This window comes from Amblyomma americanum, chromosome 1 (genome assembly GCF_052857255.1).
Source record: "Amblyomma americanum isolate KBUSLIRL-KWMA chromosome 1, ASM5285725v1, whole genome shotgun sequence".
NCBI lineage: Eukaryota > Metazoa > Arthropoda > Arachnida > Ixodida > Ixodidae > Amblyomma > Amblyomma americanum.
The window spans coordinates 135,946,427-135,960,568 of NC_135497.1; the positions used below are offsets into that span (position 1 = coordinate 135,946,427).

At 46.2% G+C, this 14,142-nt stretch overlaps 2 protein-coding genes across 6 annotated transcripts in view; one reads left to right on the top strand and one right to left on the bottom strand.

Annotated features, from left to right (window-relative positions):
* The window catches only part of Nsun2 (tRNA (cytosine(34)-C(5))-methyltransferase Nsun2), an 89,835-nt gene that overhangs the window by 52,612 nt on the left and 23,081 nt on the right, over positions 1-14,142 (bottom strand). For all 5 annotated transcript variants that reach the window (XM_077647000.1, XM_077646997.1, XM_077646998.1 and 2 more), the window contains exons 7-10: positions 13,330-13,551; positions 11,839-11,894; positions 6,241-6,315; positions 3,484-3,614 (exon numbers count right to left, since the gene is read on the bottom strand). In XM_077647000.1, coding sequence (XP_077503126.1) covers positions 3,484-3,614; positions 6,241-6,315; positions 11,839-11,894; positions 13,330-13,551 — 484 coding nt within the window. The remainder of the gene's footprint in view (positions 1-3,483; positions 3,615-6,240; positions 6,316-11,838; positions 11,895-13,329; positions 13,552-14,142) is intronic.
* On the top strand, positions 361-3,101 carry LOC144116378 (uncharacterized). The gene is made up of 2 exons (XM_077651149.1): positions 361-834; positions 2,979-3,101. The coding sequence occupies exons 1-2, from the start codon at positions 361-363 to the stop codon at positions 3,099-3,101; spliced, it is 597 nt and encodes a 198-aa protein (XP_077507275.1).

Consider the following 14,142-nt stretch of genomic DNA (forward strand, 5'->3'; position numbering starts at 1 on the left):
ATGATTCGAATTGAAATGGAGGTACTGTCCCGTGTGGCTTAGTTTTCTGTATACCGAGAACCGCAAGCCTTTGTCGTGCCTTGTGACTAGAATGTCGAGAAAAGGCAGACTGCCCTGCTACTCACGTTCAACTGTAAATTGTATGCCCGGTTCAGTTGAATTTAGATGGATTAGGAGGTTTTCTACTTCTGACGTTTTCACCACACAAAACCAGTCGTCTACATATCGAAAGAACAACTTTGGCTTGGGATTGAAGGTGGCAAGTGCCCGGCTTTCGACCTCTTCCATGGTTAAATTAGCCATTGTGACCGATATTGACGTCCCCATGGCAGTTCCGGAACGCAAACAACCGGAACTGCCATGGGGACGTCAATATCGGTCACAATGGCTAATTTAACCATGGAAGAGGTCGAAAGCCGGGCACTTGCCACCTTCAATCCCAAGCCAAAGTTGTTCCTTCGATATGTAGACGACTGCTTTTGTGTGGTGAAAACGTCAGAAGTAGAAAACCTCCTAATCCATCTAAATTCAACTGAACCGGGCATACAATTTACAGTTGAACGTGCGCAGCAGGGCAGTCTGCCTTTTCTCGACATTCTAGTCACAAGGCACGACAAAGGCTTGCGGTTCTCGGTATACAGAAAACTAAGCCACACGGGACAGTACCTCCATTTCAATTCGAATCATCCCACTCCCCACAAGGCATCTGTGATTACATCTTTATTGAAGAGAGCCGATACCATATGTTCTTCACATGAAGAAAAAAGAACCGAGAAGAACCGCGTAGTCTCCGATCTCCAGAAAAATGGGTACCCCAGTTCATTCATCCGATGCGTCAGCCAAAAGCAAAAAAGAAAAAACAAAAACAGCTCTATTCCTTCCGCAAGCACACACCAGAACCGGAAACGTGTTTGCATACCATACGTGAAAGGCGTGAGCAAGACGCTGGCTCGAATTCTCGGCAAAGAAGGGGTGCTAACAATGCACAAACCGGCTACCACCATCGGACGCTTCCTCCCCCGCCCGAGAGACCGTCACCCAAAAGAAAGGGCCCAAGGGGTTGCATACAAGATTCCCTGCTCAGTCTGCCCGGCCTCGTATGTGGGGGAAATGAAGAACTTCGCCGAAAGAATGAGGCAACACAAAGCGGACGTCCAACAAATGAACCGTCAGCGCAGCGTGGTGGCTGAACACTGCGAGGAATGTGACCACCGAATTGACTTTGACGGCACTATTCTACTGGAGAGCGAAGCTAACCAGCGCAGGAGGCTTCTGCTGGAGTCGTGGCACATACAACAGACACGAAGGAATGTTAATCGCTCTCTGGGGACACTTCCTTCGTCTTACATCCATGGTTTGCGGCCATTGACCCGGAGGTATTCAACATGAGGACTTAAAAAGCCAAGCTGCACCTCGCCCGTAGTCACACCTTGAAAAAGGGACTGAGCCGGTCCCGAAACGTCGTGTTTTTCAAAAATTAACCTGGTTGGCGTCAGTCATCTTGACCCACTCAGAGCGAAGTGGCGAGCGGAGGCATCGCCGCCGCCGAGTGGGTGACCCTTTACGCATGCAGTGTCTAATTAATACCGCTGACGAATTAGCCTCGTGCAGGCACAGAACAGGCCACAAAAGTACCAAACCTACGACCGATGACCTGCCCAGTAACGAGTACCAAGCGAGTGCCAAGTGCCCACAGCTGTTTACAGCAGAGCGAACGGAAGCTGTCAAATTCCGTGGTGCAGCGCGCCCGAATCGGTTGCAGTCGCATCGTTGGTTTTCCCCAGTGATAGAATCCACACGAAAATAAAGTTTTCCTGACGCTCTGCGAAGCCAGGAAAATGACGAAAAGCGGCCAAAAGACCGCGGGCAGACTTGCGCTGTAGCATCCCATGAGACGTGCGCCTGATGAGCAAAATTTTACCGCTCTGAAGAGCACTTTTGGCACTGAAACATGCAAAAAGCACTAAAGAAGTGTCCCTCCGATTATGAGCCCATTAACACTTGCGAGCTGCGAGTGAGCCAAGCTTTTGGCAACGACGCCGACCGTGGACGCGCCGGGAAATGAACTGAGCTGCTCCATGGCTGCCGTAATCGTCACTAAGCCTAATTGTTTCACATGGGCTAAAGCAGACAAAACTCTCAAAAGCGCGCGAACAACGTCATTCCCGAGAGTATTCGCTTCAAACAAGAAAGCGACCCGCAGGTCGCGCTTGCAGGTGTGAACAACAGTGTCGTCGAGCTGCTGCCTTGAGGCAAGCGACTGCTGGACACATGCCCTTGGCCATGTTGACGCGAGGAGCTACGTTAACAATCGGGAAGGCGACTTTGGGGAAACCGGTCCAGACATTTGCTCACAGCTCGCCATAATCGACCTGCATCGCAATAAAACACCGCCCCTAGCTTCGTTGCACTTTTGACGATGCAAATTGACCGATAACTTGCCGAAAACACGAAAAATCCAAGTGTCACCAGCAGCGACTCAGGCTGTCAACATGGCGGGTGAACGCAACCATCGTGTTGCCCCAGCGAATTTCTCAAGCAGGTCAAGCTCGATTCGCGCCATCCAACTAGATAAACGGTCTAAATGCGCGGTAGGGTCGATGAGTTTCGTTCGTAGACATTTGTCAACAGCGCGGACGTGACGCTGCGCGAGCACGAGCACCGACACTCGAACCGTAGAATTAGCACATATGTTGTCAACAACTGTGCACTGAAAAACTCGTTTTACAAACATCACAGCTGCACACCTCAGGAAAAAATTGGCAGTAATCATGCAAAGCCCCTGCTACAAATCCGTTCAGTTTTCACGATTGTGCTGCGTACCCACAATGAGCGGCTAATCGTTTTTTGAGCACAACAAACACAACCTCTGACTCGAACCACGGCATTTGCAGTGCTTTCCAGCGCAATACTCTTGTAGTCTTCTGTGACCACCCATAAAAGCGGCCACTGCCTACGTGATCCGAAATACTCCGAAGGTTGAATGCATGGGCAGCAACCATGGCCTTGTGCAATGCTTGGTCAGATTAGAGCAGGTGTTGCACGCGCCCGGTAAGAACATGAAACAGCCAAAGGTCACTGCCAAAAAGGCACCTGAATAAAGTTTTGTTGCACTGAATACACTGTATTTTGACTTCCTCGCAGTTGCGGCGCAACTAAAGCTCGACTGCTTTAGATTTTCTCGGGTGGTCGCTTATATCGAACTACCGCTTATAACGAATTTTTTCAACATCTCGCTGACTTTGTTATAACGAAGAATTACTGTATGTGCAAATTTACACATCTGCAAAGCCCTTCTTCAAACCATATGTATTTGAAAGACTTTGCAATGGCAACATAGCTGTCGTCAGTATGGCCTTTGTAACATGCATAATGATGCAGGCTTAACTAAGTGGGAAAAAAGGGCGATCATTTAGATCAGGTAAACAGTTTTCTTGCTTGTCTCTATTTGCGTTTGTACTTAAGTCCATGCTGTTAACACACCTTCACACTGAAGCAGAAGGCTTGTGATGACAGCTTCATTTTCCAAAGGGTTCATAGAACATGTTGAATAGACCATTACACCTCCTTCAACCAAAAGCTCAAGGCCACGACGTGCAATGCGTACCTGCAGGCTGTACAAGGAGAAAACATAGGAAGATATCAGTTAACTTCTAGCACAGTCAAAGAAAAGAAACTGCAAATCATTTCCATGTAAGTTTAGCTTTGAAGGGTCACCGAAGCAAAGTTGGAACTTGATGACAAATCACGTTCAGAATGTTTGATTATTTAAGTTGCAGTCTTAATTTCACATAATTTTGGGTGAATTGGTTTATTTTCTTGTTTTCACTGCGAAAAACATTTCTCGCTCGTACATGTGAGGTGCCTGTGTGATGTCACATGTACAGTCTTGGTCAAAAGTCTTAAGGCCATAGCGTTCAGCTGCAACAAAATGAATGCTCCTAGAATGCTACGTGTAGCGGATCATTCAAAACACAAGTCAAGCAAGAAGCTTCGCTACCGCAAGAAACCTTCTGTTAGCATTTCAAGGTCATTTGGTCTTTAATAGTACCGTAATGGCTCTGTTATAAGGCTGAAGCAAAAAGCCTTTGGCTTTAAGACTTTGACCAAGACTGCTATCGTGCTCAATATGAGCAGCAACACACAAGATATGGTAGGTGCTGGAAATTTATGCAATTAGCCATAGATGCAAGGAAGAAAATATACTGTATGTTGGTGTAAGTTGGGCGTTCTGCATGAATGCACACTGATTTACTGTAAGATGGAAACCTCAGCTGGTTCATTTCGGAGGCATTGCAAGTCAGACTGAATGCTAGTGTCACTGCCACCTATTGCCGTTGCAGCCTATTGCCGTTGCAGCCAGGTAGCATTATGCCACTTCACCTGCCATGCATGTCAGTTTGGAGATGGCAGTGTGGAAGCATGTAGGAAATGGACAGTTCCAGCCTCACATGTGACAGCGAAAGCAACGATTTTGATTCAAACATAGCACAACTACTGAAACTACCAAGGAAAGCCATACAGTTACACCCTCACCACTTTGTCAAGCGACAAACCAAATGAGCTAGAGGTGCCACATTCCACCCAGGTACAACATGGCCAGCAATTGGTGGGTATGCGTAATACAATCAGAGTTTGCATATTCTCAATAAGGAAGAATTTCATCAGGCGACAAAGGTATCATTAAACATATTCCTTGCGAAAGAAATAAAATGCTGGTACTGAGTCCTTAAAGTGGAACCACTACCTCGATTCATGAACCCATCCGCACGGGAAGTAGCTACGATTCCAAGATACAGAGCAAGCATATAAATTACAATTTAAAAAAAAAGGAAAAATGACATGGTTTACAGAACCCTTTAGTTGACCACCCGGCTTGAATTCAAGTACACAAAGGGATACCAAAAGCAGGAATAATGAGAGTGTCACTGATGCGAAGTGGCGACTGGAGGCCACGAAGTACCACATTCGTTGTGCTACAATTGTACTCAACAAAGCTGCGGTGGACCATTTAACGATGAACACCTCTTTCAACAGGAGCTCATTAGGACTTGTCGTGGCCGCTGTGTCATTGCCAATCCCCTGAAATCTGGTCATGACAGTTTCGACATCTGCGGAACATGGTCGCGCATCTCTTGACATAACTCAGTGACAGGAAAAGCTCTTCGTCATTCACCACATTTGGTACGCATGAGCGTGGTGGCCAAAGTCGATTGAATATATAAAGTTCGTGGCACACCGCAGCTCTATAAGGTGCATACACAGAAGGAATTTCGATAGCAGCAGTGGCAGGTTGAAGAGCGCGTGCAGTCCTGCAGTGGCCAGTTCACTTTCGTGTCGACTTTGGTTTAAGCCGTGCTTGCGTCACAGACATGCGGAAGGCAGTACAGCCATCGTTCACCGCCCATCGTCAGTGTACAAGATGCATGGTGAGATTTAGTCACCGGGAGCTTCAGATTGTGCATAAAACTACTGACCTCTTCCTCAGACATATTGGCAATAAGTTAGTGATTTTTCTAATTACCCGATTTTTCTGACATTTTCACGGTTCCAAGCGAGTCTGAAAAATCAATTGTTGACTGTATTATAAAGTCATTTCAATCGCATGCTACGGCACCACAAAAGTACGGGACTTGCACTATAGTCGCTGTCAATGAAGTGGTCCATTAGAATAGCAGGTGGAATATGCCCAGCTTGGTTGCAATGGCCACATTGTACAGACTCATGTTCTTGGGAATGTTATGCTCTCTCTCCTGACCACACCACTGTTACAACCTTGACCTGAGTAGCACACTCTGGCATCTTACTTTGCTGATTTGATAGCTATGTTGATCATTTGAACTCAAAAGACTCAAGGCACAAGCAACAACAGCCACACTCAACACTTTCCTCTGCGGCAAGTAGCATAGACACAGCTGCAACACGTGCATGCTAAAGGAGCCAAGCCGGCTTGGCATGGATACACGCACCATCACAGCTTCTAAGGAGCACTGGTTTCAGATGCTGCCATGTCTGGAACCAGTGCTCCAGACAGTGGAACTAAAGAAGGAAGAATGAACAAGAAAAGTACCTTTAGAGCAAAAAAAGTGTAGTTGTTTCGCTTAATCTAAAAATGCAGCTTTTACTGAAGTGGAATGCCAAAACATTAATGCAGTATCCCTTTAAAGACATATAACTGGCAATTATTACGAAAAACATCTTTCAGTAATTTAAAAAAATAAAAAGAGCACAATGACACACCCATGAATGCTGTTTCCATTGGCCACATTCCATTTGCGCCACAGGTCAATGTTTTTTCTTAAAGTTCCATCTCCACTGCAACACAAAAATGACAATAAAATCACTACTGATAACATAACATGAGATGTGATAACCAAAAAAAATAATTACCACATAAACAGATGATTAAAGCAGAATGGAAGGTATTTCAAAGTGTCTTTATTTTTCTGAACCAAGACTGCATTTAGTAGTAACCAGTTAATTATCAGAGAACATCCTCAGAGCCATGCTATCACCAACAGCTGATGTAGTAAAGACCCTGATGTAGTAAAGATTTTTGCTGGTCCGAGTCAGTTTTATTATAGAGGGGTTTTACTGTAGTGGGAGTGCCAACAGAAACTCTTACAAAGCTGGCAGTGGTATCATGGCTTTACAGAAGACTGGGCAAAGATAACAGTTTTTCTTTTTCCACTCCTGCATATCAGTTTTGTTCAGTTTTTATGGTTATGCTAGTTTGGATCAGACTATAATGATCGACTGCCTACACGTTGCCTGCCATTGCCATCAAAAGACCCCCTGCACTCGAAATAGTGAAAAAAGAATGAAATACAATGACTGATCAAGTTACAAAAGGCTCAAGTAATTTCAAGGCTCGTTATGAGTTTCCTGCTCACAATGAATTAGAAATACAACCACTGTCACATTAAATGTGTAGGATGCGCTGCAATGGCCATGAATATACACGCTGCATATTGTAATTACTCGCGTAATGAAACCAATTTTTTTCCCCGAAAAATGTTGAAATCAATTTGGGGGGAGGGTTCGTTACGTGGGGAAAAAGTTTCATTAGATTTTTTGCAAGAATCAAAATTTTATTTATGTTCACTCAGCCCATCCACCCGCCCGCTTGCCTGTCTGTCCATCCATCAACAACAGCCCACAGTCAGCCACGTTCGTGTCGCCAGTGTTTAGCATCATTCGCTTCGAAAAGTGTTTGCGTTATCACGGAGTGATCCGATGTTTTTCTAATAGCCAACAGTGTCGGCCAATCTAGGCGAGATAAACCAAACATGCTGAACACTGGCCCTAAAGGTCAAGTGCGCGTTTTTTACGAGTTTAAAAAAACTTGCAGGACGGTCTTGAGCGTGTAATGCGAATGTTTACGCGTTAGCTAAGGTGAGAGAGGGGTTAGGCGTTTTTGCTCCCAATCTAGAGCTCACCAAATCACTTTGAGGTCTCCATATCATTTCTGTGTAGAGGATGTTTTATATTCAAGAAGGGTTTCCTGGCAGGCTACTGTATTTACACGATTGTAAGTCGACCTATTTTTCAAAATTTGAAAATCTGAGATGTGGGGGGGTCGACTTAAAATCGAAACCAAAACATCGCACCATAAATAAAGGTGAGACAAACGAAATATCAGGCATGCTACAGCATGGTTCCATTTTTGCTGCACGGCTCCATCGCATCGCTATTGGTACGCTGGCCTTGCGCAGCTGCTATGTCAACGCTGCGCAGTGAACCGGTATCCCCACCCCGCACAAGGCGGCCGATGGTGGCTGTTGATAAGCAGCAAACAGGCACCAGCCCACTCCCCACACGTGGCCACAGATTGTGTCTGCTGATAAGCGGCGGCGGCTCGATAACGTATCCGCGTTCTACTCTTAATAGGCGTCTAAGGATTTTTTTTGGTTACTTTCAACCACACACTCAGTGCTCAAGGGACCATCGATAGTTGATGGAAGGGCCGCTGTTCCAATCGCGACGGCACCGCCACTAAGAAGCGAAGCGGCGCCGGGGAGTGTCGGTAGCCGACGGAAGAGCCGACGCCGCTCAAGAGTTTCTCTTTGGCTCCGACGCATTTGACTACTGCCGGCTGCGTTTCACAAGTTTTCAATGTAGTGCATGCTTCGTCATTCGTCATTTGTGCTCCGGGTCCGGTAAGCGACCGGCGCTCGTTCACGGCTACATTCACGATATGGCTGTCGTACTCTACGCTGAAGAAACGAACTGCGCTCCAGTCCATAAGTTTGGTGTTTGCAACGGTTGATACAGGTGTAGCAGCTGCAGCGAGGCAAAATTTTCAGCTGTTCCTCATGATGTCGTGATGTGGCTGTTTGCGAAGTGCGGGATTTCGCTGCACGACGATGTTAGAATGAGCTGTGGGACTGGAGCAGTGATCACGACGGCAGCACTAGTGAGGACGATGGCGCAAGTGTGGACGAGTAGTCCCGTGACTAACACATTTTCATTTTGGAATGTGCCAATGGGCGCTCCCATGCGTCGCAGCCCATAGCGGCTGGCGATAAGCAAAAGCCACAGGATAGTGCTATCGCATTCTATTATTAAAGGCCAAGCGTAAACGACCTCCAAGTTTTTTTGTTTGTTTTTTCAGAAATGTGATAGGGGGGGGGGAGGGGGACTTACATTCGAGTCGACTTACAAGCGTGTAAATACGGTAGTTGGTGCTTCTCGTTCATGATTAAACTGCGCGAAATAACGGGGAAAGAGACAAGAAACCCGTACACACACAGAGCGCAGTATTTATAGCATTCTGATTTCAACTGCTATGTTCCTCTCCCATGCTTGAGTGCTCGCAGACTTTCTAGGCATACATAGGCGCAGCCGGGCATGCAGCAGCATGCCGAGCAAGCCATCCCCACCAGTGCTCCTGTAAAGGGTGCACAGCACGTTGATGCTCTGCCAAGTTCGCTGAACGTGCTACTCATGCAGGTGCTCTCGTCAAAAGATAAATACGCCATGATAATGACAGCAAGGAGCATTTTGGCGCGCTGCCAAGGTCTACACTGTGGATGCCATGAAAATGAGGACCGTGCTAAGCTAACGCTTAAAAAAAAAGTAAATTCTCAATGACAAAAGTTGGGGGCAGGTTCATTATGCGAGTGGGTTCATTATGCAAGTATTGCATTTACTCACGTAATTTGCGCACCCCAACTTTGTTAACATACTCTGCCAATGCCTTGGCAATTTGAATACTCTTGAAAACAACACGCTTGTACTTTCACTCATCTTGGAAATTTGCTGGTTTCACCAATGTGAGAGCGACTGTAATAGTTTCCCTTTTTGCTCATCACCAACCCCAAAAACTGCACTCTGAGCCTCCAGAAAAGGACAAAGGGTTCATCAGGAGCACAGCGACAGCCTGCACATGCCTAGCTTCAGAAAAGCAATAAGCCACATCTTCAGTAGATACAAGTATGCTGTGCATGTGCCTTTTGACAATCTGTGTAACGAAATGGTAACTCTGGCCTCCTCTTCACAGCGTTAAATTTAGACATGCTATGAACTTTTTATTTGACTATTTAGATGACATTGGTCTTCTAGACTAACTCTAATCCCTCTGTTCAACTATCTCACTGCACATTCTCCAAACAGTGAACTTTGTCATCACTCTCATTCAATCTTTCTCTTCCTGAATCCCTTCCCTACACAGAGTAGTAAGTCAGCGGATTTAAACGCCGGCTAAAGTCTGTTTTTCAATTAAAGAGCTTCTCTCTCTCTCCAGCAAATGTGACAAACTGTCTCAAAGGCAACATGTTCCCTGATGTCATATACAGGATTACCTGTACCGTCTGCAGTTGTTCTTTCATCAGTGAAACCAGCAAATTTCCAAGATACAGTCGAGCCCACATATAATGGCCCCACTTAAGACGAACTTTCACTTATAATGAATGAGACCTGGGCGACCGTCAAAATGTACATTGTTTCAAAGGCACAAAATCACACGTATAACGAACGTCATTAAGCCCTGCTGATCGGTTACAGTGAACGGATAGCGTAAACCCGGAGCCGCGATGCGCGATCACCTGTCTCCGACCCCTTTGTGTGCCCGGTGCGCAGTATGCTTCCCCGAGCCTCATCACGAGCGAACTGCCCGCCCCGTTTCGTGCCACTCTCAAGCGAGCTACCCTTTCCCCGCCGACGCGCCTTCCAAGATCGCCCTCCCGCCTTTCCTCGCAACACCGCTTCCCTCTCCTCACTCTCTTGCAAATCCGCGCATGGCCTCCGTGATCAACCGCGCCGCCGCCGGCGCCAATCGCGGAGGCCACGCTCCGTGAAGCAGGCCTTCCGTGGGAGCCAAGAGGACGCCCCTCATTGGTCTCTCCGCTGGCGCTGTGCGTCTGTATCTTCAGCTTGATTGGCTTGATTGCCGCCTGTGTGCGTTGCACATCTACCCCATCGCGCGCTCTTGTCATTCTTGTTGTGGTGCGGACGTTTCATTGGCTTCGTTCAAATCTCGGGGCCCTGGTCGCCCTGGTTGTAATTCGGGATGGCAGACGGGAACACTGTGCCCATTTCCATTGTATTCAGCGGTTGAGGTGATGAAAGCGGCCTGGGCGGAGGTGACGGCCACTGGTGAGCGGAACTGCTTCCGCAAGGCCGGCTTCTTTGACACAGTGTCTGATGCCGAGCCTGATGCTTTGCAAGATGACCAGCCCGGCGGCGATTTGTGACAGCGCGTCGTCGACTCCGACATGGGGAGTCATGACATTGGTTGGAATGATTTTATTTCTGCCGATGACGACGCCGACACCGCGGAACCGTGCATGGACGAGGGCATCGTTTCTGAAGTGCGGGACGAGAGTGACGCGGAGGAATTGGATGAGGATGAAACTTCGGAGCCAGCACCCATAAGCGCACCTGTAGCAATGGGCTACATAGAGAGCCTCAGACAACTTGTCTATGCCAAGGGCCTTGGCGAAGAGCACGCTTCTGCTTTAAATAAACTGGAAACCTCTCTCATCGGATCTGCGCTGCAAAAACAGCCATCCATCACGGACTTTTTCGCACAGAAAAAAATTTGTGTTTTGACAAACAACTGTCTTTAAAGCTGTGGTCCACTTACTACGAACTTCGGGATATAACGAACGGACGCTGTGTGACGCTCATGTTCGTTATAAGCGGGCGCAACTGTAGTGACTGAGATAGCACAAGGACAATGTTGCCGAAATAATCATACTCCTAATCTGCTTGCAGAACATGTGCACAAGGACAGCATCATATAAGCAGGACAGTGCAGGCATAACACATAGTAAAAGAACACGATGACACAGCTGTCGCTTGGTTCACTGTTGATTCACATGATGCTTAATGCTATCAATTAGCAGGTGGAAATATATACCCACCATCTATGTTCACTATTACTGCATCACAACTTGAGGGTTTAAAGCGACGATGCTCTTGTTTATTTCATTGTGAAAACAAGAGCCAATGCGGGCCCTGAAACGCCAATAACCCTTTTGTGACTTGGTCAGTGACCATATTTAATTTGCTTAAGTGAAACCTGACCACACAAGTATTTGCCTAACTCTTGACTACATGCGGCAGCCTCTTTCTCGTATGCAAATTTAGCAATATTGAACATGCAGTTCAATATCATTTTTGGTATTTGATATTTGATTTAATATTTGACTTCTTTTTCATGTCTTGATTAGATGTACCATTTGGAACATTACATTTGGTACCTGCACCCCACAACATTTAGAGTATTATGGAGGTTCAAAAGGTGAAACTGTAACATCTGTTTATAGCCTGACAGAGAAACAGTATACTCAAGCAATGGTGAAAAAATTTAGAAATTTGATCAGCAATACTTACGAGCAGGGAACATCGCAAAGAATCCTGTCATACTTCAAAACCTCCAGAGTTCCGTCCTAAAAGAAAACGGAAGTTAGAGACCAAGCATCCAAACATCAAAGGTGATGCACCATTACACAATGAGGTTTTTAGAGAAAACGCTCTACTTCACGACCAAAGCTGCAAAAGCTATTTCATCACTGAAGCCTGACCTAAATAAATAAATGAATAATATAAATACTGCGGCGACCGGGTTTCGAACCTGCGGAGGCGCAAACAAATCAGCTTTGCTGGCCAGTGCAGGAGAGCACTATAATATAGCCACAGTCGATCACACCCCTTGTATTACGCTGCAACACACTCTCGCGCTGTGCGCTGCACACTGTCGTCTTCAACAACTTCCCTCTGCGGCGCGAACACATCAGATCAGCTTAACCTCTATCAAAGCTTAACCAGAGTCTAATATCGTCACCAGACGTGCCGATGACCGAGCAAAGCAAGACCATGAACGAACCATGCTAAACACATGCTTTTGCACGTCTACTCGGTTTAAACACATTAAAACCCTACCAATTTTTTTTTTTTACAAGCCAAATTTACTTCAGCGTTATTCGACGAGTGCGCCACTATGCTTAGATTTAGGAAGACAGATAGGGTGCAGGAGAATGCTTGAAGAGTCTCTAATATCGTCACCAAACGTGCCGATGACCCAGCAAAGCAAAACCATGAGCCAACCTTGCTAAACACATACTTTTGCACGTCTACTCGGTTTAAACACATTAAAACCCTACCATTTTTTTTTTACAAGCCAAACTTACTTGAGCTTTCTTTGTTGTTCAACGAGTGTGCCACTATGCTTAGGTTTAGGAAGAGAGATAGAAAGCAGGAGAATGCTTGAAGAGTGAACCCCCCACCCTGTCCTCACCACTAGTACTAGCAGCATTGTCTGAGCAGCAGCAAAGATGGCAGAGGTCTGTGTTACCGTTACATTATCAAGGTGACTGCATGCTAAATTCTCACGTGCTCTTTGTCACCTGAGCTTCTTGCACTGCCATGCAAGGAACTTTTCATACTATAATTAGGTGCCCGGTTTGCATAATGAAGTTCGCACTGAAAATAAAACTAGATAGAAGTCTTACATTACTGCAAGTACGCTGAAAATTCCAGTACTCTGCTTATATTGAACCATTGCTCATCTAAAAAATTTTTTGTTTTAATGCAGGAATGCATTTAACTGCTAAATTTTCACCTCCCTTTGTCTGAAAAATTTGTCTGTCCAGTTTCTGTTCCTCTGCCCATCCTCTAGGACATAGGATTGTTCAAATGCACAAGGTGCTGCTCGAACAAGGTTCAAAAATTCTAATTTCCTGTTTCTTGTAAGAGATAGTGAACAGTAGCGTCAATTTCAGATGCGCAATATTTCAAATTGGGCAACATGTCTTTTGTTACTAACAAAGAAATACTACAAAAACTTTTTTTTTTTTCAAAATGATCATCCCCCTAGAGGCTGACCTCCTTGGAAATGTACATGTTGGGCATGGCAGCTGCATCATGGTTTGTTACAAGGCAGCAAGTGGAGTGCAGTCGCTTTGCCTGGTGCACCAGCATATAGCAGCGCTTGTTGTCCACATCGTTGGCCACCACAACTCCCTCTGGGATAGTGTTCACATGTCCATGCAGCATCTCCATGACCTGTGCAGTCTTAGAGCCAGGAGCTGCACACATGTCCAACACCTGCGCAGCACAGACAGTTTTCACAACCATGCAGCAATCCTAACACTAACCTCGCAATGCCTGCACCTTCAGACAGCAAAACGAACAAGTGCACACAAAATACAGTTAAACCTCGATATAACAAAGTCGTTAGGTGTCAATCATTTGACCTTAAATGTGTATTTCATCTCGTTTGTGAGCTTGCGAATCGCCTAGACACATCTATCACATCGAGCATCTTGCGGGTGATGAGGACAATGTACCTGTCTCGAGCTTTGGTTTTAATGTCATAGTCACCCACTTGCAGGTTTCTGAGCATACTGCTGACCCAAAATTGCATGCTGCCACGACTGCCGCTGTGGCTTTGTGTGAGGGAGGCAGGGAAATAAAGGAAGAAAGGCAGGGAGGAAACGAAGTAGGAGGCTAGCAGTGGTCCAAGAGGTGGCAGGCCGAGCCAGCTTTCCCCCTTCCCCCCTCTTTCTTTGTGTCGGCAAGAGCAAGAGGAATGTCCTACAATTGGCGTCCAATAAAATGCAATTACCCTGCATCTCGTCCCTGTTCCACTGCATCTTTCTGCCTGTGCACACATCTTGAGTGGACAGCAAGTTTATC